The following is a 27,319-nucleotide window of genomic DNA, read 5'->3' as shown; positions in this document are numbered from 1 at the left end:
ACAATTATCACAGTTGTCCTGAGGTGACGTACATTCTCAGTTTACAAAGGTAACTGGATTAAGAGATTAAAGACAGGCATAAGAAATTATAAAAGTATTATTTGGGAATTGATAAATGTCCATATTAAAATGAAATCTTCACAATTTATGTTCCTCTGCCATGGCTTCAGCTGATCCCTCCATTCGGGGTCCCTGACTTCCTGCAACACAGGTGTGAGCCACTGTGCCTGGCCCAGGGTGTGTTTTTTTTCTTTTCTTTTTCTGAGACAGTCTCACTCTGTTACCCAGGCTGGAGTACAGTGGTGCTATCATAGCTCACTACAGCCTTGAACTCCTGGGCTTAACTCAGCCTCCAGCCTCAGCTTTCCCCACTAGCTGGGACTGCAGGCCCTGCAGTTTCTCCTTTTAGAGCAAGAAGACTGGCCCCGTCCCAGGCTTGGAGGGGGTGGGTGATGCAGCCCCTGAACAGGAGCCAGAATGACAATACCTGCTGCCAGGAAAGAGCTCAAGATAGAGCAGCCATACAGGAGGGCCCCTGAGGTGGCCAGCCTGCCTGTGGGTGCACATTTTGGAGGACCCTTCCACTTGCCTTCACTGGTGCAGTGCTGCATTTTCTTGGGCCTTGCTATGAGCTCTGGGCGCCTGCTCTTTGCTGGCCTGTACCAGGCAGTGGGTTCAAAGTGGAGCGGAAAATTAATGGACAACGTGTCAGAAGGCAGAGGCAAGGCAGACACTTGCTGGGGCCAAGCCCTGCAGGTGGAGAGGGTATGCCTGGCTAAAGTGGGTGAAAGGCAAGGTTATGAGGCTCCCCAGGACACTGGAGTGCACAAGTGGTGTGTCCCCAGGTAACACCTGCCACCCAGCCCTTCCTCCCACAGAGCAGCATCTGCCCTACCCACCTTTGAGGTACTTTGGGGTCCTTCCTCCCCAGCAGGCTACCCAAGCCCTTCCAGGTGCTTAAAGGCAGATCTCCTGTGATTGCAAATGACTCCCCTGTGCCAGTGTTTATCAGCCCGAGTGGGCTCCTGGGTGTGCACAGGGGGAGAGCAAGCCGCCCAAGATAAGCACATCCATACAGACAGCTGCTCACCCTGCCCTATAGCAGACAGAGGGCACAGTGCGAGGCTGCAGGGCAGGGTGACATAACGAGAACCCTGCTATGGCAACAAGAAGGACAGTCACCTGCCATGGAAGGTAGGGACGTTCTGGGCAAAACCTCTGGCTACCAGGCAGCCGGAGGAGAGACACTCTCCTCCATCAGCAGGTTCATGCTCCCCGGGGGACCTCGTGGCAGCTTCTACCTGACCAGCAGTTCTTGGTTCTCTAGACTTATATTAAAGCTATCAGAATAATTTACAACAGTTTAGGCCTTTCCAAGCCTTTGAGTTGAGTTAGGAATTGAGTGTGCTTTGGACTGGCTGCTGGAACCGAGTTGTGGCTCTGTCAGTTCCCACAGGTGCGCACACATCTCACATGCACTCAGATGCTGGCTGCCAAGTGAAACGGCGGATGGGTTTGGCTGTGGGGCAGGCTGGCTGCAGGCCATGGCCTGAGTGCCTAGATGCAGCTTCCCAAGCTTTTTCAGCTGTGAGCCAGGTCTCCTATAGGCTCCAGCTCTTGTTTCATTTAGGAGTGCATGTTCTAGACCCCAGTCTGTGGGGCATCTGCAGAGCCAGGGTGCGGAGAGACATGGCACTCCAGGTATATTCTCTGCAGCCTGCCTGCCTAGGAAGGTGAAGGTGGCTGCAAAGATAGGTGCAGCCTTCTCACGGCAGACGCTAGGCTCTGATGCAGGTGGTGGGCAGGTTGCCCAGCCTTGGATGACAGACCCCACTCTGATCATGGAAACTCTTGGCCTTGTCTGAAGCAGCGACCAGCTCCAGGTGCTCTGGGAGGGTGGTGCTTCTTATCTGGGCAGGCTCATATCTGCAGAGGGGGTGAGCGCACTGCTTGTTTTATACCTCAGAGTCTTGTCATCAGTCCCCACCCTGCCCTCACCCCGCAGACTGATGACTTTCTGTTATTACTTCCTTCCTTCAGCAGGGAGTGGGCTGGTGCCTGGTGCTGGGTGTACCGGACCTCAGGTCCAGTTCAGTGTACTTCCCCTCTCCACTTCCTCCTTCCACTTCCTTCTTCTCCATCCCTCCCTTTTTTGGCTGCCCCTTGCCTGCCTTCCTCACCAGTAGCTTGAACACAGATGACACCTTTTGCAGGCTAAAAAGGCTGAAAGTGGCACTATGTGCAGTCAGCCACCACGGAGGACCGAGGTAAGGCGACACCACAGCCAGCCCAAGAGGAATTCCAGGGATGAAACCTGAGCCCAGGCAGCTCACCCTGTGCCCAGGGTGGCTTCCCTCCTAGGTGACTGCAGCTGGGCACACCGAGACCCTGGCTGTGTGCACTGGCCAGTTGTGAGGGACAGGGGCTGCTTGTGCTTTTATTCTTGCTCACTTGTGATGGAGGGCAGCCTTCACAACTGAAAGGCACGTGGACTTGAGGAGAATGTTTTAGTCCACCTTGGTGGCTCATGCTTGTAATCCTAGTACCTTGGGAGGCCAAGGTGGGAGGATTGCTTGAGGCCAGGTGTTTGAGACTAGCCTGGGCAACATAGCCAGACCGCATCTCTACAAAACAAAAAAATTCAGCTGGACGTGGTGGTCGGTGCCTGTAGTCCTAGCTATACTGGAGGCTGAGGCTAGAGGATCACTTGAGCCCAGGAGGTAGAGGCTGCAGTGAGCTGTGATTGTGCCACTGTGCCCCTGTCGTGGGGGCCCTTCCGGGTCTGTGTCCCAGCCCTGTGCTGACCGTGTTCCTTCTCGCTTTTCATCCCTCCCCCAAGCCAGAGTGAGATCCTGTCTCAAAAATAAATAGAATAAAAAAGAAAATATTTTAATTCTGACTCAGAACACTGGGTGAAGTTTGAGTTCAGAGTGGTTGGCATGGTGTGCATGTGATTTGCAAAGATGATTGCACACACCCACGGCCCACCTCACCACCATATGGCTTGGTCTCTGGATTTGCACAGACTATGTGTATCGAGTCACTCTTTCTGCTGTGATGTGTGGTGCCTTGTCACCCCTGACCATCACAGAATGGAGTCTCCAATCCTGATGAAATAGATCCTATACCACGTTTAACCAGACAGACATTCCTTCCCACCTCTCATCCCTTCTCTCAGCAGGTCAGCGGGACTATGATCTCCTGGTGATTGGCGGGGGATCTGGCGGCCTGGCTTGTGCCAAGGAGGGTATGTATTCTGTATCGTTTGTGGCAAGGCCTCAAAGCTTTTAGGGCCCCTAGAGAGGGTGGTGCTGTCCAGAAAGCGTCCATGAGCAAAATGCACCACCTCCCTGCTGGGGTCACCCCAGTGGCCTCTGTGTTGTGGCCTATTCCCTGCCATGCTCCAGCTGTCTGCTGCACCCAGCGGCCACTGCGGCACTTCATGGCTGAACTGCCTTCCTCAGCTCCAGCCCTCCAGCTCTTCCACTTTACTCACAGTGAGAGCCCCAATCCGACTAGTCTCAGCTCCCACCACTCACACGCTCTGCGGGCTCCCCACTTTCCTTCACGTGCTTCTGCCCAGTCCTCTGCTTCGCCTTACTCTGGCTGTCCCCCTGTCTGCCTGCTCTCTGCACCTGCCCAGCTAGCTGCAAGGCTGGAGCTACACCCTCCTTTCGTGTCCCTGTCCTTATTCTTAGTGCTGGCACCTTCCCCCAGGGCCCATGGTCAATTCTGCTGGCTGAATCTTATACTTGGCCTGGCACCCAGTGAGTAAAGATGTTGGGCAAATGGGCTGGACCCAGAGGCATCTGGAGATGACACCTTGCAGTTCTCTGCTAACCTGCATGATGCATGGGCCACCAGCACTTTGCCAGACTCTGTGCTCTGCTGTAGGAGTTCCTGGTCTGCTCTGGCCATGTGTAAACAATGATAAGGGGGCAGGTGTGGTGAATGGGGAGGGGAGGGGTGAAAGGGAGGTGGGGCTGAAATGAGAGGGAGTTCACCAGGGGCTTTGGCCCTGAAGCTGTGCTTCTCTAATGTCCAGTATTGGGCTTTAGAAGCATACATGGTGTAAAAGAAATCCACTACTCTTGCTCCCGGGGGGCCGGGGAGTGGGTAGGAACCTGAGAAGTCTCCTGGCCTATTGGGGTTCAGCAGAGGCACGCAGGGTCAGTGCCACACTGTACTGTCAGAACCACTCCCAGAAACGGATGGCGCAGGCAGCCACGAGGCCTAGTGCTGTTCCTTTTAGCAGACCAGGCACCTGGGCTGTGCGTTCACTCCCATGCTGTAGCTGCAGAGACCTGAGTCCTCTTTAATCCAGAATGTGGACAGCTCCTGAGTATGTCTTCGCCTTTTATGAGAGTGGCATTTCCCTGCAGAGGATGACGTGGTTTTGCAGCTTTGTTGAGATGAACTGTAGCTATTAAAATGGGCAGCCTGATCATTCTTGACATGTGCATGAGTCCGTGCAGCCAGTACCGCAGTCACGATTGCGAGTGTGTCCTCCACTCCCTGTTAGTCCGCCAGGGCTGCCGTAATAAATAGACTGCCGCAACAGACTGGGTGGCTGAAACAGCACACACTTATTATCTCTCAGTTCTGGAGGCTGGAAATGATCAAGGTGCGGGCAGGGCTGGTTTCTTCTGAGGCTTCTCCCTTGGGCTGTAGATGGCAGTCGTTGTCCCTCTGTGCATGTCTATGTCCTAATCTCTACCTATGTCTGTCCTACTGGATCAAGTGGATGGCGTCTTTTTGTGTTGGCTTTTTATTGGAGACAGAGTCTTGTTCTGCCTCCAAGGCTGGAGTGCAGTGGCGTGATCGCAGCTCACTGCAACCTCAAACTCCTGGGTTCAAGCCATCCTCTTGCCTTAGCCTCCCAAAATGCTATTACACGTGTGGCCACTGTACCTGTATATGGCCTCATTTTAACTTAACTACTTTTTTTTGTTTGTTTGTTTTTGAGAGGGAGTCTTGCTTTGTCACTCAGGTTGGAGTGCAGTGGCACGATCTTGTCTCACTGCAACCTGCAACCTGTGCCTCCTGGGTTCAAGCGATTCTCCTGCCACAGTCTCCCGAGTAGCTAGGATTACAGGCGCCTGCCACCACACCTGGCTAATTTTTGTCTTTTAGTAGAGACGGGGTTTCACCATGTTTGTCAAGCTGATCTCGAACTCCTGACCTCAAGTGATCTGCCTGCCTCAGCCTCCCAAAGTGCTGGGATTACAGGCGTGAGTCACCACGTCCAGCCAACTTAATTACCTTTTTAAAGACTCTGTCTCTAAATACAGTCACATTCTGAAGTGCTAGGGTTTAAGGCTTCCACACAGGGATTTTGAGGGGATACAGCTCAACCCATAACACCCCAACATTTTCTGAAACCTTGGCAATCCCTTCCGGCTTCCCCGCCTCTGTATCCCAGGCAACCAGGCATGTGCTGTCGCTATAGTTTACATTTTCTATAATTGGGTATAGATGGAATGCTGCTGTATGTCTTCTTCTTCTTCTGGCTTCTTTCACTCAGGTAATGACCTTGAGACTCGTCTTCGTTGGCACAACTGTCGATGGTGTCTTGCTTTTCATTGCTGAGTAGTGTTCTGTTTATGGCTGTGCCGTCTCGTGTACGTGTTCCCCTGTAGCTGGACACTTGAATTGTTTCTACCTTTTGGCCATTGTGAACAGTACTACTGTGAACATCTGTCTTTGTGTTTGTGTGGATATACGTTTTAAATTATTTTGGGTAAGTGCCTAAAATTGGACCAGCTGGGCCATGTGTTATATCTCTTATTTAGGTGTTTTTTCATTTCTTTTAGTAGCATTTTTTAGTTGCTTTTTCAAGTTTTTTTTTTATTTAAAAAAAGAGAGATGGGAGTCTCTCTGTGTTGCCCAGGCTGGTCTCAAAATCCTGGGCTCAAATGATCCTCTCACCTCGGCTTCCCAAAATGTTGGGATTACAGGCATGAGCCACTGTGCCTGGCCTGTAGTTTTCTTTCTTTTTTTTTTTTTTTTGAGGCGGAGTCTCGCTCTGTCGCCCGGACTGGAGTGCAGTGGCCAGATCTCAGCTCACTGCAAGCTCCGCCTCCCGGGTTTACGCCATTCTCCTGCCTCAGCCTCCCGAGTAGCTGGGACTACAGGCGCCCGCCACCTCGCCCAGCTAGTTTTTGTATTTTTAGTAGAGACGGGGTTTCACCATGTTAGCCAGGATGGTCTCGATCTCCTGACCTCGTGATCTGCCCGTCTCGGCCTCCCAAAGTGCTGGGATTACAGGCTTGAGCCACCGCGCCTGGCCTGTAGTTTTCAATGTATACGTCTTTCACATATTTTATCAGACACATCCCTAAGTGTTTCATATTTTTAGAATAGTTTTATTGAGATATACCTCACATTACGTATGCAGTTGTCCCTCAGTACCTGAGGACGACTGGTTTCAGGGCCCCTCACTGTTACCAAAATCCATGGACACCGAAATTCATGCATACTGGAGTCAGGCAGTTGGCCCTGCAGAACCCACAGATACAAAGTCAGCCCTCCGTATATATAGTTTTGCATCCTATGAATACTGTTTTTTCCTTTTTCTTTCTTTTCTTTTCTTTTCTTTTTTTTTTCTTTTTGAGACATCACTGTGTTGCCCAGGCTGGAGTGCAGTGGCGCAATCTTGGCTCACTGCAACCTCCACCTCCTGGGTTCAAGCAATTTTCCCACCTCAGCTTCCCAAGTGGCTGGAACCACAGGCGCCACCATATCTAGCTACTTTTTGTATTTTCTTGGTGGAGATGGGGTTTGCTATGTTGCCCAGGCTGGTCTTGAATTCCTGAGCTCAAGTGATCCATCTGCCTCAGACTTCCAAAGTGCTGGATTACAGTTATGAGCCACCATGCCCAGCTGAATACTGTGTTTTCAATCCAAGTTTGGTTATAGATTTGGAACTTGCTGATATGGAGAGACAATATATATGTTTTTTTGAGATGGAGTTTTGCTCTTGTCACCCAGGCTGGAATGCAATGGCACAATCTCAGCTCACTGCAACCTCCACCTCCCAGATTCAAGCAATTCTCTTGCCTCAGCCCCCCGAGTAGCTGGGATTACAGGTGCCTGCCACCACACCCAGCTAATTTTTATATTTTTAGTAGAGATGGGGTTTCACCATGTTGGCCAGGCTGGTCTTGAACTCCTGACCTCAGGTGATCCGCCCACCTTGGCCTTCCAAAGTGCTGGGATTATAGGTGGGAGCCACTGGGCCCGGTCAAGGATTATATTTATTGAAAAAAATCCATGTATGAATGGACCTGCACAGTTCAAACTTGTGTTATTCAAGAACATTTTAGTTTCTCCCCAAAATACCCTATACCCATTAGCAGTCACTCTCTTCCCCCCCTCCCTACCCCGGCAACCATTAATCTACTTCCTATATCCATGGATGAGTCTGTTCTGGACATTTCAGCTGTTTGTGTGTGTGTGTGTTTGAAACAGGGTCTTACTGTGTTGCCCAGGCTGGAGTTCAGTGGCGCCATCTCGGCTCACTGCAATTCTCTACCTCTCGGGCTCAAGCAATTCTCCCACCTCAGCCTCCCGAGTAGCTGGGATTACAGGTGTGCACCACCACCTGTATTTTTAGTAGAGACAGGGTTTCACCATACTGGCCAGGCTGGTCTCGAACTCTTGACCTCAAGTGATCCACCCACCTTGGCCTCCCAAAGTGTTGGGATTAACAGGCGTGGGCCACCGTTGTTTTGTTTTTTGAGATGGAGTCTCGATCTGTCACCCTGGCTGGAGTGCAGTGGCATGATCTCGGCTCACTGCAACCTCTGCCTCCCAGGCTCAAGTGATTCTCCTGCCTCAGCCTCCCAAGTAGCTGGGACCACAGGCACACACCACTATATCCGACTATTTTTTGTACTTTTAGTAGAGATGGGGTTTCACCATGTTAGCCAGGCTGGTCTTGAACTCCTGACCTCAGGTGATGCTTCTACCTTGGCCTCCCAGAGGCATGAGCCACCGTGCCTGGCCTCTTTTCACTTTCTTGATGGTATCCTTCGTGCCACAAAAGTTTTAAATTTTGATGAAGTCCAATTTATCTGTTTTTTTCCTTTGTTGCTTATGATTTTGGTATCATAGCTAAGAAATCCAAGGTCACAAAGATTTACACCTGTGTTTTCTTCTAAGCGTTTTATAGTTCAAGCTCTTACGGTTAGGTCTTTGATTTATTTTGAGTTGCTTTAGGGATTATGGCATGTACCTTAACTTGTCAATCTACTCTTAAAAAAGCATACATCGGCCGGGCGCGGTGGCTCAAGCCTGTAATCCCAGCACTTTGGGAGGCCGAGACGGGCGGATCACAAGGTCAGGAGATCGAGACCATCCTGGCTAACACGGTGAAACCCCGTCTCTACTAAAAAATACAAAAAAAAAACGAGCCGGGCGAGGTGGCGGGCGCCTGTAGTCCCAGCTACTCCGGAGGCTGAGGCCGGAGAATGGCGTAAACCCGGGGGACGGAGCTTGCAGTGAGCTGAGATCCGGCCACTGCACTCCAGCCTGGGTGACAGAGCGAGACTCCGTCTCAAAAAAAAAAAAAAAAAAAAGCATACATCTTGGGCCGGGCGCGGTGGCTCAAGCCTGTAATCCCAGCACTTTGGGAGGCCGAGACGGGTGTATCACGAGGTCAGGAGATCGAGACCATCCTGGCAAACATGGTGAAACCCCGTCTCTACTAAAAAAATACAAAAAACTAGCCGGGCGATGTGGCGGGCACCTGTAGTCCCAGCTACTTGGGAGGCTGAGGCAGGAGAATGGCGTAAACCCGGGAGGCGGAGCTTGTAGTGAGCTGAGATCCGGCCACTGCACTCCAGCCTGGGTGACAGAGCGAGACTCCGTCTCCAAAAAAAAAAAAAAAAACATACATCTTGGGCCGGGCGCGGTGGCTCAAGCCTGTAATCCCAGCACTTTGGGAGGCCGAGACGGGTGGATCACGAGGTCAGGAGATCAAGACCATCCTGGCGAACACGGTGAAACCCCGTCTCTACTAAAAAAATACAAAAAACTAGCCGGGCGAGGTGGCGGGTGCCTGTAGTCCCAGCTACTCGGGAGGCTGAGGCAGGAGAATGGCGTAAACCCGGGAGGCAGAGCTTGCAGTGAGCCGAGATCTGGCCACTGCACTCCAGCCTGGGCGACAGAGCGAGACTCCGTCTCAAAAAAAAAAAAAAAAAAAAAGCATACGTCTATTCCACCCCTCCTAACCTTCATTCTGTGTTATTATATCATGCATTTTACTGTTATATGTTATAAATCCACAATACATCATTATTATTTTTGTTTAAAATATACATGTGAGAAAATCTCACATACTCACCCATGTATTTCTGTGCTTTTCATTCCTTTGTGAGGATCCACATTTCCATCTGGCATTTTTCTTCTACCTTAAGGGCATCCTTTAGCATTTCTTGTAATATGGCTCTGGGGGTAATGAATTCTTTCAGCTTTTGTATGTCTGGTAACATCTTTATTTTGCCTTCTTTTTTGTTGTTGTTGTTGTTTTGTTTTTGTTTCTCTTTTTCTTTTTTTTGAGACGGAGTCTTGCTCTGTTGCCCAGGCTGGAGGGCAGTGGCGCAATCTCGGCTCACTGCAAGCTCCACCTCCTGGGTTCACGCCATTCTCCTGAGTAGCTGGGACTACAGGTGCCCGCCTCCACACCCAGCTGATTTTTTGTGATTTTAGTAGAGACGGGGTTTCACCGTGTTAGCCAGGGTGGTCTTGATCTCCTGACCTCGTGACCTGCCCGCCTTGGCCTCCCAAAGTGCTGGGATTACAGGTGTGAGCCACTGTGCCCAGCTCCCCTTTTTTTTTCAGTACTTTAAAAATTTTGCCCCTCTGACTTCTGGTTTGCATTGTTTCCAGTGAGAAATCTGCTACTGTTTTTATCTTAGTTTCTCTGTGGTGTGTCTTGGTTGCTTTTAGGATTTTCTCTTTTTATTGGTCTTGAGCAACGGTTTTTACTTATGGTGTGCCTTGATGTCATTCTGTTATTTTTATTTTTTTTGCTGGAGTTTGTTGAACTTCTTGGTTCTATGAAGTTTTAGTTTTCATGAAGTTGTGAAATTTTTTGACCATTATTTTATCAAATAATTGTTCTGTCCCTCCCTCTTCCCCTCACATGTGGGGACTTTTAATTCCATGTATATTAGGCTGCATGAAGCTTCCCCACAACCTACTGATGCTCTTTTCATTAGAACCAATTTTCGCTCCGCATTTCATTTTGGATAGTTTCTATTCCTATGTTTTCAAACCCATCAATAAAAGATTCTGCAACATCTGACCTGCCGTTAATCCCGTCCAGTGTATTTTTCATCTCCTGTATTGTAGTTTTCATCTCTACAATCCAGCTTGAGCCTTTGGTTATATCTTCCATGTTGTGCCTGCACTGTTTGAACATACAGAATGGCTAGTGAGGCAGTGAGCTGAGGAGAAGGGTTGGAGGGGAAGCTCGGCTGTTGGGTCTACAGGTATGATGGAGACCGTGCAGCTGAAAGTAAACCGTCACTCCTTCTGCTTCCGTGTGAAAGGCCAGGTGAAGATGCTGCGACTGATGAGACCGGGCCTTGGGGTGCGGGGGGTAGTGGAAGCTGCTTGTAGGCAGGAGATGTGGCTATGTGGCTATAAAGGGTGAAGATGAACGCCCTGTTTGCTTTTCAACCTCGCTTGGATAAAGGTTGAAAGGCCAGGTGTGGCCCTCTTGGTGGAAAGAGAGAGAGAAGGCACTATCCTCCCCTTCAGAGGGTCTGGGGATACACTCATCCATGAAAACCACTGAGGGCCGGGCGTGGTGTGTGCCTGTGGTCCCAGCACTTTGGGAGGCTGAGCTGGGGGGATCGCTTGAGCCCAGGAGGTCAAAGCGTCAGCAAGCTGCGATCGCACCGCTGCACACCAGTGCCTGGGCGACAAAGTGAGACCCTGTCTCTTTAAAAGAAAAAAAAAAGCCTTTTTTTAAATTAAAAAAAAAAATCAAATCTACCCGAATGGCCTACACTTGGACCCACAAACCAGGTACCCAAGTTACCAGGCAAGGCAGCTGCAGTTGTACCTCTCAGAAATCCACAAGATTTGAGAAAGAAAAAAAAAAGCCTCAGGGATTTCAGTGAATTCTGTGTTAACTTTTTTTTTTGAGACATAGTTTCACTCTTGTTGCCCAGGCTAGTGTGCAGTGGTGCCATCTCGGCTCACTGCAACTTCTGCCTCCCGGGTTCAAGCAATTCTCCTGCCTCAGCCTCCCGAGTAGCTGGGATTACAGGCACCCACCACCACACCCAGCTAATTTTGTATGTTTAGTAGAGATGACTTTCACTGTGTTGGTCAGGCTGGTCTCAAACTCCTTACCTCAGGTGATCTCTCCGCCTCAGCCTCCCAAAGTGCTGGGATTACAGGCATGAGTTACCGCGCCCAGCCTGCTGTTAACTTCTATAGGTCAGATGTTTGATTGCGACCGAGTTCAAGGCTGACACAGCCTGGAGCCAGGGCAGGTCTAGAGATGCCCATTTCTAGGGCCTCAGACTTCCTACTGGGAGCATCGAAGTCCCTTCTGAACTTTGGAGAAGGTGGGTCATTTGGAGAGAAGTCACCTAAACTATCCTAGTTAAAGGAATCTATCCTTGAAACTCATCATTGAAGGAATTCAAAAAGAGAAAACTTAAGGGGAAAGAAAAAATATAAATTGTTTTAAATTTTGAAGAGTGGGCATGTGGCGGGTAGGGGGAGGTAGTTAAGAGTTACAGGAAAACATTTCCAATTAATATGAGGAGGAATTTTATGCTGGGAGAGTTCCCAAAATTCAGTGACTGCTTGGGAAGGCAGTACATTCCCAGACAAAGGTACCAGGCATAGGTGAGCACTTGATGAGGATGTTATAAAGGAGACTCAGACTTCGGGTAAGTAGGTAGAACAAATTGCATATAATATCCTTCCTGGCCGGGCATGCTGGCTCACACCTGTAATCCCAGCACTTTAGGAGGCCGAGGTGGGCGGATCACGAGGTCAGGAGTTTAAGACCAGCCTGACCAACATGGTGAAACCCCATCTCTACTAAAAATACAGAAAAATCGGCCGGGCATGGTGGTGCGCACCTGTAATCTCAGCTACCCAGGAGGCTGAGGCAGGAGAATCGCTTGAACCCGGGAGGCAGAGGTTGCAGTGAGCTGAGATCGCACCATTGCACTTTAGTCCGGGAGACAGAGTGAGACTCCATCTCAAGAAAAAGAAAAAAAGATCCTTCCCACACCAAAAGTCTGTGACTATGAGAAGTAACTACTGTATAGTGCAAGTTGGGTTGCATAAGAGGTTTATAAAACCACCCCGGAGTTGAAGGAGAGAGAACTTTTGGTAGGGAGTAAATAGGGAAAAAGGGACCCAGAGGTCTGGGATCTTGAACACTCAAGGAGGAAGTGTTCTGTGAGAAAGGTTTGTTTTTGACATGCTAATTTCTTCAACAGACCATTTGAATACTTAATGTGGTCCAAGCTCTGGGCCAGGACCTGGAACAGCAAAGACAAACTAGGACAAAAGCCCCTGACTCAGGGAGTTCTGCAGTTTAGTTACCGAGACAGACACATGAACAGATAGTTTATCATATGTGATAAGGTGGAGATGGGGCACAGAAGTGAGGCGTCCGACCAAGGAAATGAAAAGAAAAAAATATGGAATAGTTAGAATACCTGTTTCATTGATCTTTTCTGCTAATTCTGGCATCTGTGTCAGTTCCTAGTGAGTCTCCATTGACTGATTTTTCCCCCCCTTTATAGGCGTATTTTCCTGCTTCTTTGTGTGACTGATAATTTTTGGTTGAATGCCAGACACTTGAATTTACCTTGTTATGTTCGGGGCATTTTTTGTATTTCTAGAAATATTATTATTGAGCTCTGCTGATGCAGTTATTAAGAATCAGTTTGATCCTTTTGGGTCTTCTGCAAAAGATTTGTTAGGTGGGTATGGAGCAGGGCCCAATCTAGGGCTAATGATTCTCAACTACTGAGGCATTACCCAGTGCCACAGGAATTACTTGCTTTTCCCAGTCCAGCTTCTGGGAACAGGCACTCTCCCCTCCAGTCCTTCCAGGTGGTTCTGTCTGGTTTCAGGTAGTTTCACAAGACACATGCGTCGATCAGGTCTCCCAGATTCTCTAGGCAGCCCCCTCCTCACTGTCTCCTATGCATGACCTCTGGCTGCCTCAGTCTCCCCCAGCTGTCAGCCCTCTCCTGTGCTGGACTCTCCTGGGTCTCCCCTGGCCTGCAGTGCTGGGTCCTGGAGACTCCCCAGGGCTTACCATGTTTGTTTCCTCTCCCTCAGTTCCTTTGTTGCCTGACATCAAGTACCTGAAAGCCCGCTGTTTCATGCATTTTACCTGGGTTTTGGGTGGCTTCAGGGGGAGGGTAAATCTGGGCCCTGCTCCATCATGGTCAGATGTGGGAGTTGCACATGGGGTTTTTTTTTTTTTTTTTTTTTTCTGGGATGGAGTCTTGCTATGTCACCCAGGCTGGAGAGCAGTGGCACAATCTTAGCTCACTGCAGCCTCCACCTCCCAAGCTCAAGCCATCCTCCCACCTTAGCCTCCTGAGCAGCTGGGACCACAAGTGCATGTCACCACGCCCGGCTAATTTTTGTATTTTTTGTAGAGACAGGGTTTTGCTATATTGCCCAGGCTGGTCTCAGACTCCTGGGCTCAAGCAGTCTGCCTGCCATGGCCTCCCAAAGTGTTGAGATTACAGGTGTGAGCCACTGCGCCTTGTGGACATTACCTTTTTTTTTTTTTTTTTTTTTTTTGATACAGAGTCTCACTGTGTCACCCAGTCTGGAGTACAGTGGCACAATCTCAGCTCACTGCAACCTCCACTTCCTGGGTTCAAGCAATTTTCCTGCCTCAGCCTCTTGAGTAAGTGGGACTGCAGGAGCCTGCCACCATGCCCGGATAATTTTTGTATTTTCAGTAGAGGCGGGGCTTCACCGTGTTGGCCAGGCTGGTCTCGAGCTCCTGACCTCAGGTGATCTGCCCCACTCGGCCTCCCAAAGGGTTGGGATTACAGGCATGAGCCACCATGCCCAGGTGACATTAGCTTTTTGAAGCATCCCCTTGGCCTGAGCTTTTAAATTGAGCATGGGAATCCCGTTATTCATTCAGTGAGCAAAATGGATTTTTTTTTTTTGAGACAGAGTCTCTCTCTGTCTCCCAGGCTGGTACGATCTCAGCTCACTGCAAGCTCCGCCTCCCGGGTTCACGCCATTCTCCTACCTCAGCCTCCCAAATAGCTGGGACTACAGGCACCTGCCATCATGCCCGACTAATTTTGTTTTTGTGTTTTTTAGTAGAGACAGGGTTTCACCGTGTTAGCCAGGATGGTCTCAATCTCCTGACCTCGTGATCTGCCTGCCTCAGCCTCCCAAAGTGCTGGGATTACAGGCGTGAGCCACCGCAACTGGCCAAGCAAAATGGATTTTTAAAATGAACTCTTAAAAAACTTTGTTCTAATCTTGCTTTCTAATAACCATGAATCAAACACATCCCGTGGCATTGTAGGGTTCATGAGATTTATGTGTGCCCTGGGAGGCAGTCAAGTCCAAGGCCTGAAGTTTGCTGATGCAGTGCCCAAGCCCGGCCAAATGGAAGCTTGAAATTAGCCCTGGCTAATGTTTTCTTTTCTTTCTTTCTTTTTTGAGACAGAGTCTTGCTTTGTCGCCCAGGCTAGAGTGCAGTGGCATGATCTCGGCTCACTGCAGCTGCTGCCTCCTGGGCTCGAACGATCCTCCTGCCTCAGCCTCCTAGGTAGCTGGGACTACAGGCTTGCACCACCACACCCGGCCAATTTTTTAATTTTTATTTTTAGTGGAGACAGGTTTCACCATGTTGGCCAGGCTGGTCTTGAACTCCTGACCTCAAGTTATACACCTGTCTCAGCCTCCCAAAGTGCTGGGATAACAGGTGTGAGCCACCGTGCCCGGTCCTGGCTAATGGTTTCTGTGTTGGCCTCAGAACATGTGGCCCTGGATGGCCCCGCCGATGGCTGGGAGGGTAGCTGGGTGGCTCTGCCGCAGGAAGTGTGGTTTGGAGTCAGGACTCGGCTCCTGCTCTGGGGCTGGCCTACCCTGGGGATGCTGCGTCACTTCTCCTGAGCTTTGGTGTCCTGGTCCTGAGAGTGAGGCAGCAAATACCCACCTAGGGGGCTCTGGCTGGGCTGGGAAGGGGCAAGGGAGAGCCTCTGAGTCAGGAGCCATTCCCGGTGGGGTGGCTACCTGGGGGATGCCACCCAGGGATGCTTGGGTGGGCGCTGGGCTTATGGTGAACATGCAGGGGCAGGTGGGGTTGATGCCAGCACTGTGAGGCGTGGATGGTACAAAGGCTGCATGCCCTGAGAGGTCTGAGGGCCCCTGTGTGTGGGCAGCGCAGCTGGGTGGGCAGTGGCTTCAAGAGGCTCAGTGCAGACCCAGCAGGCAGCGCAGCTCAGCGGGCCAGAGTGCAGAGGCAGATCAGGGGTCCCTAGCATCGTGCAGCTTAGCCACCGTGTGGGCAGCCACAGGCCCAGGCCCTGCCCACGCTCTTCTAGACCTCACAGGCCCCACGGAGTGCCTGTTCTTAAGTCCTGAGCCAGCTCCCCATGCTCACCTGCTGCTCTCCTTATCCTTCCAGCTGCTCAGCTAGGAAGGAAGGTGGCCGTGGTGGACTACGTGGAACCTTCTCCCCGAGGTAGGCAGCACCCTATGGGAGCTGGGTATCCTGGGAAAGGAGGCAGGAGGTGGGCCCAGTAGCTGTACAGAGGGCAACTGACACCAAAGTCCTTCAGCCTTGCTGTCCATGGTCTCTGGACAGTGTCCTTTTTCACTCAACATTACTTTAAAGTTCTTCATCATTATCAAGAATGATTCTGGCCAGGTGCAGTGGCTCATGCCTGTACTCACAGCACTTTCGGAGGCCAAGGCAGACCTTGATCACTTGAGCCCAGGAGTTTGAGGCTGCAGTGACCTCTGATTGCACCACTGCACTCCAGCCTGGGCAACAGAGTGAGAACTTGTCTCTAATTTTTTTTTTTTTTGAGACAGTCTCGCTCTGTCACCTAGGCTGGGGTGCAGTGGCGCGATCTCGGCTCACTGCAAGCTCCGCCTCCTGGGTTTACGCCATTCTCCTGCCTCAGCCTCCCGAGTAGTTGGGACTACAGGCGCCCTGCACCACGCCCGGCTAATTTTTTGTGTTTTTAGTAGAGATGGGGTTTCACCATGTTAGCCAGGATGGTCTCAACCTCCTAACCTTGTGATCCACTCGCCTCGGCCTCTCAAAGTGCTGGGATTACAGACTTTTTTTTTTTTTTTTTTAATTGAGACAGAGTCTCGCTCTGTTGCCCAGGCTGGAGTGCAGTGTTGCAATCTCGGTTCACTGCCAACCTCTGTTACCTGGGTTCAAGTGATTCTCGTGCCTCAGCCTCCTGAATAGCTGGGACTACAGGTGCATGCCACCATACCCAGCTAATTTTTGTATTTTTAGTAGAGATAGGGTTTCAATTTAGTTGGCCAGGCTGTTTTTGAACTCCTGACCTCAGGTGATCTGCCCGCCTCGGCCTCTCAAAGTGCTGGGATTACAGGCATGAGCCACTACACCAGCCTAAATTTTTTTTTTTAATTAAAAATAGAAATAGGCCAGGCACGGTGGCTCACATGTGTAATCCCAGCACTTTCGGAAGCCGAGGTGGGTGGATCACCTGAGGTCGGGAGTTCGAGACCAGCCTGACCAACAGGGAGAAACACCATCTCTACTAAAAATACAAAATTAGCCGGGCGTCGTGGCGCATGCCTGTAATCCCAGCTACTCAGGAGGCTGAGGCAGGAGAATAGCTTGAACCTGGGAGGCGGAGGTTGGGGTGAACGGTGATCACGCCGTTGCACTCCAGCCTGGGCAACAAGTGTGAAACTCCATCTCAAATAAACAAATAATAAAAAAAAAAAGAAAACTTTTTATTTTTGAGTACAGTTATAGAGAGCAGTTCATGTGGCATGTCAGCTGGGCCCTGTTAGAGTTACAAAGCAACTTAAAGGAATTCCAAACACTCTAGAAGAACAGGGAAGCCTTCAGCAGTCACCTGAACATAAACTCAAATGTGCTCTTCCCACGCCCCAGGCACCCGGTGGGGCCTCGGCGGCACCTGCGTCAACGTGGGCTGCATCCCCAAGAAGCTGATGCACCAGGCGGCACTGCTGGGAGGCCTGATCCGAGATGCCCCCCACTATGGCTGGGAGGTGGCCCAGCCCGTGCCGCATGACTGGTAAGGACCTGGTGCCGTGGTATTCCGGTGCTTTGCTTCTACTCTTGGGTAGAAGAGGAAGAGGGGCCTTATCCTCCATGAACCCTCACGGGGAGTGAGTGCGCCGTAGGATGGGTTTCTCAGCCAGGGCGACTCTGCGCTGTCTGCTGCAGACATTTGGGGATATCTGGAGACAGTTTTGGTTGTCACTGGGGAAGCGTTTGATCCCCTTCTGTGGGGAGCCCAGGGATGCTGCAGCCATGCACAGAACAGCCCATCTCCAAGGCCTGGAATGCGGGGTGGGAGGCCGCTTCAGCTGAGTTCTTTTGGGAAGGGGACCACGTGGCCCAGCCACACCCACAGTGGCTCAAATAGGCTCTGCCTGCTGTGAGTAGCCTTTGGGGCACAGAGCAGCTGCATCTGGATAGCCGTGGGTCAGAGCCCCTGTTTTCTGAGAGTCCAAAGGTCCATAGCCCCAAGCCTGGGACAGGCAGTGGCACGTAGGGATGGATGTCACATTTTGCCACCTTTCAAAGCACTCTTGTTTTTTGATATTTCTATGAATGTACCATTTGAATCTAATAGTCCACTGTGAGACCCTGCAGCTAACACCTGTGTTGTGACTTTGACATTTTGTTTTGTGTCTTCACAGGAGGAAGATGGCAGAAGCTGTTCAAAATCACGTGAAGTCCTTGAACTGGGGCCACCGTGTCCAGCTGCAGGACAGGTACTGAAGCTCTCTTGGGGAGTGGGCCGCCCTCTAGGCCTTCTCTCAAGCGTTTCGTGCCTGGACACACACTTACTTACTGTGCAGAGCACGCCCTAGCAGGCTCTGAGGATTCAGGTCCTGCTCATGGGTGGGGATGAGGACAAGGAGCAGATGGGAGTGACTGCAGGGGAAGGGGAGACTGCCCTTTGCTGCTGAGCACAGCCTGGAGGTGCTGCCAAGGAATGAGTGAGGCCACATTGGCAGAATGGCCAGAGCCCAGGGCTGCACAGGGAGGAAGTGCTTGGGGCTGGGAGGCCTCAGGCCAGAGAGCGTGGACACGACTGGGCCTGGGACTGATAAGTGGTGAGGGCCATCCCAGTGGCAAGCCCCCACCCCATGAACCCCCGTCTTACTGCACACCTCCAGCTCCTTGGGTGTGGGTGCAGGGGCCTGGTGCTTTCCGCTGGAGCAAATGTCCCTACTTGGTCACTGTTCCTGTCAGCTCCTGGGGGTCTCCAGCACAGAGGCTGATGCTCCCTGGGCCTGCACCTTCTCCCGGAGCTCAGCTGCCAGCACAGCAGATGCCTGAAACTGGTACCACCTCAGGCCCAGCCTTTCTCTTGGGGTTGTGGCACTGCCTGTGCCCCATGGGCTGTGGAGGGGACAGTGGTCCTGCAGAGGTTTAGTGGCTCTCCTCATGCACCATTTGCTTGGCCCCAGCCGAGGTCTTCCTGGGGCTTCACAGCAGGCAGCAATTTTGTGCCCACTAAATCCAGGAAAGAGAAGCCAGGAAGCCAACTGCTTGCCCTCCACCTGGGCGTCACGAGCTCTCCTGCTATCCAGGGAGCTAAGCTACATTGTGCTATGGAGTTTCTGCTTTGCTCTGTGGGGCTCTGTATCCCCTGGTGCAATTTCCTGGGGGCAGCAGGCTCTGCCCTCCTTCCTCCCTGCCCTGGGCAGCTCCTGGGCGGGCACCAAACAGGCCCAGCCCACTGCCTGCTCCGGAGCCACCAGCAGAAGGAGGCCTGGGTGCACCTGGGCTGTTTCTGCTTTTTCACTCTTCTGAAAAGTGCTGCCATGAGCATTGCGTGGCTGTGTCCCATGGCTGCTTCCTGGCTGTTGAGGTAATTGAAGGGCTCTTGCTATGGGAACTTCGTGCACTTCAGACAGCCCATGGAGGCACAGGCTTGCTGGTGGGGAGAAGGCAGGCTCAAGCAGGAGGCGGAGCCTTCCTAGAACCCTTTCTGCTGCATGGTCCTTTTGTCATTAGAAAGTGTCGGTCAGGTGTGGTGGCTCATGCCTGTAATCCTAGCATTTTGGGAGGCTGAGGTGGGAGGATCACTTGAGCCCAGGAGTTGGAGACCAGCCTGAGCAACATAGTTTTGTTGCTACATGTCCCTACAAAAAATAAAATGAACTAGCCAGGTGTGGTTGCCCATGCCTATAGTTTCAGTTACTTGAGACGAGGCTGCTGTGAGCTATGATTGTACCACTGCACTCCAGCCTGGGTGACAGAGTGAGAGTCTGTCTCTTAAAAAAAAAAAAAAAAGGGTGGGGCTTGGTGGCTCATGCCTGTAATCCTAGCACTTTGGGAGACTGAGGTGGGTGGATCACTTGAGGTCAGGAATTCAAGACCAGCCTGGCCAACATGGCGAAACCCCATCTCTGCTAAAAATACAAAAATTAGCCAGGCGTGGTGGCGCAAGCCTGTAATCCCAGCTTCTCGGGAGGCTGAGGCAAGAGTTGAGGCAAGAGAATGACTTGAACCCGGGAGGTGGAGGTTGCAGTGAGCCAAGATCGTGCCACTGCACTCCAGCCTAGGTGACGGAGTGAGACTTTGTCTCAGAAAAAAAAAAAGAAGAAAGCATGGGTTGTTTTGTTTCTGTGCACCATGCTCCCAGCCACCATTTTGCCAGGCTTGTCATGCCTGTTCTCTTGGTGTTACCACACCCCTGAAGGCAGAAGGTGACACCATCTGGTGGACACCACAGCTCCCTGCTGGAACATGTCCGGATGCACACCAGGGCTGTACGTGGGTGGCCTCTCAGGACTGTGCTGAGCTGGCTTCTGTCCCTGCTTTGACACATGTGGTTAACATGTCTCTGGGATCCCTGGGGGACAGGCGAGGTGCCCACACAACCCCTCCATGCTTCTCCGTGTGGTTGCTGCTTACCTCTTGGTCCACCTGAGCCACAGCACCAGGCCCTGCTGGGGGCTGGAACTCCCTTTTACCAGTGCTTCCTATTTGATACAATTGGTGAGCTTTAATTTGCAGAGGAAATGTTTGAAAATCTTATCTTTGGCCGGGCGCGGTGGCTCAAGCCTGTAATCCCAGCACTTTGGGAGGCCGAGACGGGCGGATCACGAGGTCAGGAGATCGAGACCATCCTGGCTAACACGGTAAAACCCCGTCTCTACTAAAAAAAATACAAAAATCTAGCCGGGCGAGGTGGCGGGCGCCTGTAGTCCCAGCTACTCGGGAGGCTGAGGCAGGAGAATGGCGTAAACCCGGGAGGCGGAGCTTGCAGTGAGCTGAGATCCGGCCACTGCACTCCAGCCTGAGCGACAGAGCCAGACTCCGTCTCAAAAAAAAAAAAAAAAAGAAAATCTTATCTTTATCTTTCAGAAAAGTCAAGTACTTTAACATCAAAGCCAGCTTTGTTGACGAGCACACGGTTTGCGGCGTTGCCAAAGGTGGGAAAGAGGTGAGCATCCGACTTACTTGTGTGGCTCCTTATGGACTCTTCTGCAGACCTTGGGCACCAACTGCAGCTGTGTTTGGCCTGGGTGCTGTTCTCAGTAACACGTGCTGCTGGAATTGACAAGGTGGCTTCTTTTGAGCCTGGGCACTTGTCTTTAACATGATCAAATAGTTTGCTGCCCTGCTGCTCCAAGTGATATGGCAACAGGGTTGGTGACCACACCCTCTTTGCAGGATTTTTTGGGGATTTGAGGGTGCCTTGAAGTGCTTGGTGTTAGAACATCTCCCTGTCCTCTCTGCCTGTCCCCCTCCTGCCTGGCTGACCGTTGATAGGATTCCAGCTCCATAGGGCCTCTGAACTGCTGGCTGAGGGTCCACACTGCAGGGCAGGGGCCGTGGGAACTGCTGGCCAATGTCTGCAGTGCTCAGGCCCTCCGGTAGGTGACCACCATGCACCTGTCTGACCCATGGCTTTCTCTTTTTCTTCTCAGATTCTGCTATCAGCTGACCACATCATCATTGCTACTGGAGGGCGGCCGAGGTACCCCACACACGTGAGTGTCCCCGGAGCACAGCATCCCTGCTGCACTGGCTCGGGTCCCCGGTCTCTTTGAGGGATGTGCTTTTACATGTGTGCTTCCACAGCAGCGGCTTGCACACCCTTTCGCCCTATACTTACTGTCATCACTTTCTGCTTTCCAATGGTCTTGAATACACACAGCTGAAATATGGGGTCCCCAGTGGCCTCCATGCTGCCAGATCCTCAGGACAGCTCTCGTTCTGCTCTCCCTCTGCGCCGCTGGATCTGTCCCCTTCCACCCCAGCATCCTGCTTCCTAAGTCTCCATTGCTGATTCCCCCTTTTCCCTTCAGTCTCAGAATGTTGGCACATTCAGGATATAAGCCTCATTCTTCATCTTCCTCCTTCTCCTCCCCCAGTTTAAAAAGAGTTTGAAATAAAATTCACACGCTATAAAATTTAGCCTTTTATAGGGTACAATTCAGTGGTTTTTAGTACATTCACAGAGCTGTGTGGCCATCAGTCACCACCATCCATTGCCAGAACTCCTTCCATCATCCCTGAACTGAAACTCTATTCCCATTAAACCTAACTCCCCAGTGCCTCCTCCCCCAGCCCCTAGCAGCCACCACCTACTTTCTGTCTATGAATTTGACAACACTAGGCACCTCGTGTAAGTGGAATCGTACACGTTAGTCCTTCTCATGTAACTGGAATCGTACGTGTGTGTCCCTTAGTGACTGGCTTACTTCACTGAGCATAACGACCTCTAGGTTCACCTACACTGTAGTGTGTCAGTATCATTCCTTTTTATGGCTGGATACTATTCCATTGTATAGATAGACCACATTTTGTTAATCCACTTGCTTGTTGATGAACACGTGTTATTTCCACTTTTTAGCTATTATGAATAGTGCTGCTGTGAACATCTGCAAAGAAGTTTTTTGGTGGACTTCAGTTTTCACTTCTCTTGGGTTACACTTAGGAGCAGAACTGTCGGGCCATTTGGTAGCTTTATGTTGAACCTTTCAAGGAACCTCAGACTGTTTTCCACAATGACTGCATTTTACGTTCCTTCCAGCAGTGTGTAAGGGTCATGGTTTCTTGTTTCTTCACGTATCTTGTAATTTTTTTTATTGAAAGCCGAGCATTTCAAATAATTTAATGTGGTAACTTTGGAAACCAGATTCTCCCTCTGCCCCAGGATTCTGTTGTTACAGCTGCTTATTTGGTGACTTTTCAGAACTGACTTTGTCGACTCTTATTCTTTGTTGTATGAGGCCACTGAAGTCTCTACTTGGTTAGCTTAGTGGTCAGCTAAGAACTGCATAGAGATTTCCCTGAACTAATCACTCTCCTGGTCTTTGCTGAGGGCTCCGTGAGCGTTCGGAGGGGATGCCTTCCGCACGCAGCAGACAGCAGGCAGCTCTGCCCTAGCCCTCACTTCCTGCCTGTGTAGAGATCAAGGTCAGCTGGAGGTGAGGGCTTAGGTCCTCCTTGGTCCTTCCTGATGTGTGCCCAGTGCCATGTGTGTGCCTGGCCTAGGTTCCCAGGAATATGCTAGAACCTTTCAAAGCTCCAGTGGACATGTCATTCCTTGGCTTTTCCTTTGAAGCTTTTTTGGGCAGTCTGTTGTTGGCTCCAACTGTTAGCTATCCCCTCAGGCAGCTGTGAGATGAAAACCTCAGACGAATGTCCCCCAGAGAGAGGCTTTTAACCCTGGCTGAGCTCCAGTGAAGTCAGATAAAGATGACCCTTTTGAGAGGTCTTCTCGGGAACCCCTGTCAGGGTCAGATGCTGACTCTGACTCTTCTTTGGGAGGGGCTTTGAAAGACCCCAGCTGGGCCGGGCACGGTGGCTCAAGCCTGTAATCCCAGCACTTTGGGAGGCCGAGACGGGCAGATCACGAGGTCAGGAGATCGAGACCATCCTGGCTAACACGGTGAAACCCCGTCTCTACTAAAAAAATACAAAAAACTAGCCGGGCAAGGTGGCGGGTGCCTATAGTCCCAGCTACTCAGGAGGCTGAGGCAGGAGAATGGCGTGAACCCGGGAGGCGGAGCTTGCAGTGAGCTGAGATCCGGCCACTGCACTCCAGCCTGGGCGACAGAGCGAGACTCCGTCTCAAAAAAAAAAAAAAAAAAAAGAAAGACCCCAGCTGGGTTCTGCTTTCTCTGACACGTCACTGTTCAGGCTGCCGCTGAGGTGGGAGTGGGACCAGAGTGAGTTAAAACACCCTGGAGCTCCCATTCTGACTCAGCTTCAGCTGTTTTTCCTGACTTTAAATGTTCCCTGTGTTGCTGCAAGCCTGTGGTTAATTCCCATAATTCTGAATCTCACAGTTCTTGCCAGTTTTATCACTGTCTTTAACAGAGAGGCAAATAACTCCTGGCCCAGTCTTGTGGGTTGTGGGGGCAGAGTTGAGGAAGGGGCCCCAGGGTGAGGGGTTGGGGGGCAGCTGTGGCAGGGAAAGCAAATGGGCTGGGGGTAGGCAGAGAGGTTTGGCTGAGACCAGCCCTCATGGGCCTCCCAGGGAACTGTGTGCCGCCTGCTCCAAGCCTCTAAGTAGGCTGCAGCCAAGCTTTTGAAGACCACAGGTCTCTCAGCCTAGAGGCCACACCACCTCTGACTTAGACCCAGGGGCAGTCCAGTGGAGGCGGAGCAAGGGGAGGTTCTGGCGCTTCTTGGACGTGACCCCAGCCTCCACTTCGTCCTGTGCCTACTGTGGGAACAGGGAAAGGAGGGGCCCCAAGGAGCACAAGTACTCCCAGTCCTTAGAGGTCACGGGACTTCTCTGGCCGCCAAGCAGCCACAGCAGCCTCTAGTGGGGGCAGGTTGCTTATGCACAGAGGTGGGGCTCAGGGCTGCGTGGCTCTGTAGGATGACACTGTGAGATTGTTCAAGGCAACTGCCGCAGACAGGGTCCAAGTGATCCCCTCTCCTGGCAGCTGGGCTCATGGTGGTTGTGCTTAAAGAAGGCCACAGCCAGCTTCCAGCAGCCCAGCGGTCATTGGGCTTCTCTGAGGCCCCAGGCAGATCTGCACGTGCATCCGCACCAGGGAGCCCTGCACAGGAGCCCTGGCCTGGCCCAGCCCTGCTCTGCACCTCACAGGCAGCTGCTGACGGCTCTTTAGGCTCATAGGGGATCCAGCAGGCGCTCCTGGTCCTTAGGAGGCAGGCAGCTCAGAGCCTGTCCGCCCTCCCCGCCACGCCCTCCCAGGGTGTCTGCCAAGGCTTGCTTGCGTTTTAGTCCCCTTGATTGCCAGACCTTTCGGTTTTCCTTGAGCAAACCTGAGAAATTCGTGACTTTATTTTTTTTGCCAATTGGAAGCATAAAGTGTTTGAGATCCGTTTCCTCCACCAGCACATCTTGTTCTCATGGCTGCTAAGGGGATGTTCACCCTGGGCCTCCCACCTGCTTGGCCGCCCCTCTTCAGGTGACCTGTATGATTTCTGGGCTCAGAGCCCACCTGGGCCAGCCCTTGAGAGTGCGAAGTCTGTCCTGGCTTCAGCCAGGTGCCCTCAGAGCTGCCTCTCAGGCCCTGCCCACCTCAGCCTGTGGCACTTACCCCCGTGCCTCCTCTCCTCTGGCTGGCCCTGCAGGCTACCCCTGCCGCGCAGACACACCTGAGCTCTGCTGGCCCTGGTTTGCTGACCTGTTCTCTCCCCACTTCCCCTCTCTGAGTTTGGACCCCGCAGAACCCAGGTGTTGCTCCCTGGGGCTGCATGCCCCTGTCTGTTTAGTGTGTCTGTCCAGAACCCAGGCAGACTTGAGGGGGCCCAGTTGTCTGCCTGTATGACCCCTGCAGTTGCTGTACCCACCTCAGACTCTGTATCTTGCTCTGAACCAGGGTCAAGGGGAGGGTCCTGGGGAACAGAGGGGCAGTGGGCCCTGGAGCACAGCAGCTTAGATACAGACAGGCCACCTGCAGCCCCAGAGAGGCCACAACCTGCGGACAAGGACTGGCAGCAGGGAAGCCCTGTGCATGTGTGCCCTGGGACAGCTCTAGTTGATTCTGCAAAGCTGGCATCCTCTTTAAGGAAGCCCCAGGACAGGCCAAATGGAGCTCTTGTCCCAGGGGTCATTTCTGTCTTGACAGATTGAAGGTGCTTTGGAATATGGAATCACAAGTGATGACATCTTCTGGCTGAAGGAATCCCCTGGAAAAACGTAAGGACTGCCGCATGCATGGTGGGGTCCTCTTTTTGTTCACCAGAGTGAGCACTGGGCCCTGAGAGCCTGTGCTGGTCCTTGGCTCCTGGAACTTTCTTTCTGGTTTACCCAAAAGAAGGAAAAAAGGCCTGTTGTTTGTGGCCAGGCACGGTGGCTCATGCTTGTTAGCCTATCACTTTGGGAGACTAAGGCAGGAGGATTGCTCGAGGCCAGGAGTTCGAGATCAGCATCAACCTGTGCAATATAGTGAGACCTTGACTCTTTTTTTAGACGGAGTCTCGCTCTGTCGCCCAGACTGGAGTGCAGTGGTGCAGTCTCGGCTCACTGCAATCCTTGCGTCCCGGGCTCAAGTGATTCTCCTGCCTCAGCCTCCAGAGTAGCTGAAATTACAGGCGCCTACCACCACACCCAGCTAATTTTTGTATTTTTAGTAGAGATGGGGTTTCACCATGTTGGCCAGGCTGGTCTCGAACTCCTGACCTCAGGTGATCCGCCCACCTCGTCCTCCCACAGTGCTGGGATTACAGGCATGAGCCACCATGCCCAACCTACAAAAATCTGAAAATATTAACCAAGCATAGTACTGTGCACCTGTAGTCCCAGCTACTTGGGAGGCTAGGTGGGAGGATTGCTTGAACCCAGGAAGTTCAGGCTGTAGTGAGCTGTGATTGCACCACCGCACTCAGCTTGGGAGAGTGAGACCTTGTCTCAAAACGAAACAGTATGCCTGTGACTTGTGCCCCTCTGCAGGGCTGTTGATGTACTCTGTCCTGTGGCTGCCTTGGAGGTAATAACAGGAATGCGGTATAAAGGGTGTCAGCTGTTTGTTATCTAGGTCAGTGGTTGTCAAATGGGGTTCCCAGGAGCCCTGGGGTTCCAGTGGGTTCCATCAAGGACATCAGGGAGAGCATTAAGGAGGGGAGAGCCAGCAATCCCTATCCCAGCCCTCAACTAACACCTGTACTGTCTTCCGGTTTGTACATTGGGTTTCCCTGAAATCTAGCAAAGACTCCAAAGGCCTCAGAAATAACATCTTGGTTGTGGAAGGGAGGCTAGCAGTGTGAGAGTGGCTCTCACTCCCCATGGGAGCATGTGCAGAGTCACTAAGTGCATTCCGATGCCCACAGAGGGGGCCATCCCGAGGTCCCAGGTCCAGGCAGCTCCTGCCTGTGTGTGGAGACTTCATGCTGGCAGAGACCAGAGAGGCCACCAGAGGGCGGCAGAGGCTTGGTCAATGGCAGTCTCCAGCCTTCCCCAGGAGAAAATACCAGTGGAAAAGGGTTCCCACCTCTGTATGTGCCCGAATGTGCATGGTGTGCATGCAGATGTGTGTGGTGTGTGTGTGTGTGAGTGGTGTGTCACATGCTCTGCTTGTCATTGTTTCACACTTCGCAGGGCATCGTTGTGTGGGGTCAGGACTGGATTCCCTTGAATGGATGTGGTGTAGTTCCTTCGACCTTTCTCGTGTTAATGAGCATCTCAGTAGTTTCTCTTCTTCATCATTATCAATGCTGCAGTGAAAACCTTCAAGGTGCATCTGTTTACCATCAGAAGTGCTTCTGACACATTTTCCCAATTATTCATTGTGATAAAACAGACATAGTATAAAATTTACCACTTCAACTTTTTTTTTTTTTTTTTTTTTGAAACAGAGTATCACTTTGTTGTCCAGACTGGAGTGCAGTGGCGTAATCTCGGCTCACTGCAACCTCCGCCTCCCGGGTTCAAGCGATTCTCCTGTCTCAGCCCTCTGAGTAGCAGGGTCTACAGGCGTCTGCCTCCACACCTGGCTAATTTTTTTGTATTTTTAGTAGAGACAGGGTTTCACCTTGTTGGCCAGGCTGCTCTCAAACTCCTGATCTCAGGTGATCCACCTGCCTTGGCCTTCCAAAGTGCTGGGATTACAGGCGTGAGCCACCACGCCCGCCCCACTGTAACCATGTTTAAGTATA

The 27,319-nt window shown here is 51.6% G+C and overlaps 1 protein-coding gene across 4 annotated transcripts in view; it reads left to right on the top strand.

The window, feature by feature from the left end:
- The window catches only part of TXNRD2 (thioredoxin reductase 2), a 67,877-nt gene that overhangs the window by 7,933 nt on the left and 32,625 nt on the right, over nt 1–27,319 (top strand). For 2 of the 4 annotated variants that reach the window (XM_030915532.1, XM_030915531.1), the window contains exons 2-8: nt 3,179–3,247; nt 15,662–15,718; nt 17,141–17,285; nt 17,917–17,991; nt 20,600–20,678; nt 21,166–21,228; nt 25,294–25,364. In XM_030915532.1, the coding sequence (XP_030771392.1) occupies nt 3,179–3,247; nt 15,662–15,718; nt 17,141–17,285; nt 17,917–17,991; nt 20,600–20,678; nt 21,166–21,228; nt 25,294–25,364 (559 nt within the window). The remainder of the gene's footprint in view (nt 1–3,178; nt 3,248–15,661; nt 15,719–17,140; nt 17,286–17,916; nt 17,992–20,599; nt 20,679–21,165; nt 21,229–25,293; nt 25,365–27,319) is intronic. The other 2 variants (XM_030915533.1, XM_030915534.1) reach the window with 2 other exon arrangements.

The sequence above is a fragment of the Rhinopithecus roxellana genome, chromosome 13, assembly GCF_007565055.1.
Source record: "Rhinopithecus roxellana isolate Shanxi Qingling chromosome 13, ASM756505v1, whole genome shotgun sequence".
In the NCBI taxonomy this organism is placed as follows: domain Eukaryota; kingdom Metazoa; phylum Chordata; class Mammalia; order Primates; family Cercopithecidae; genus Rhinopithecus; species Rhinopithecus roxellana.
Note: the sequence above shows the minus strand (reverse complement) of the source record. Positions and strands in the feature narration are given on the sequence as shown.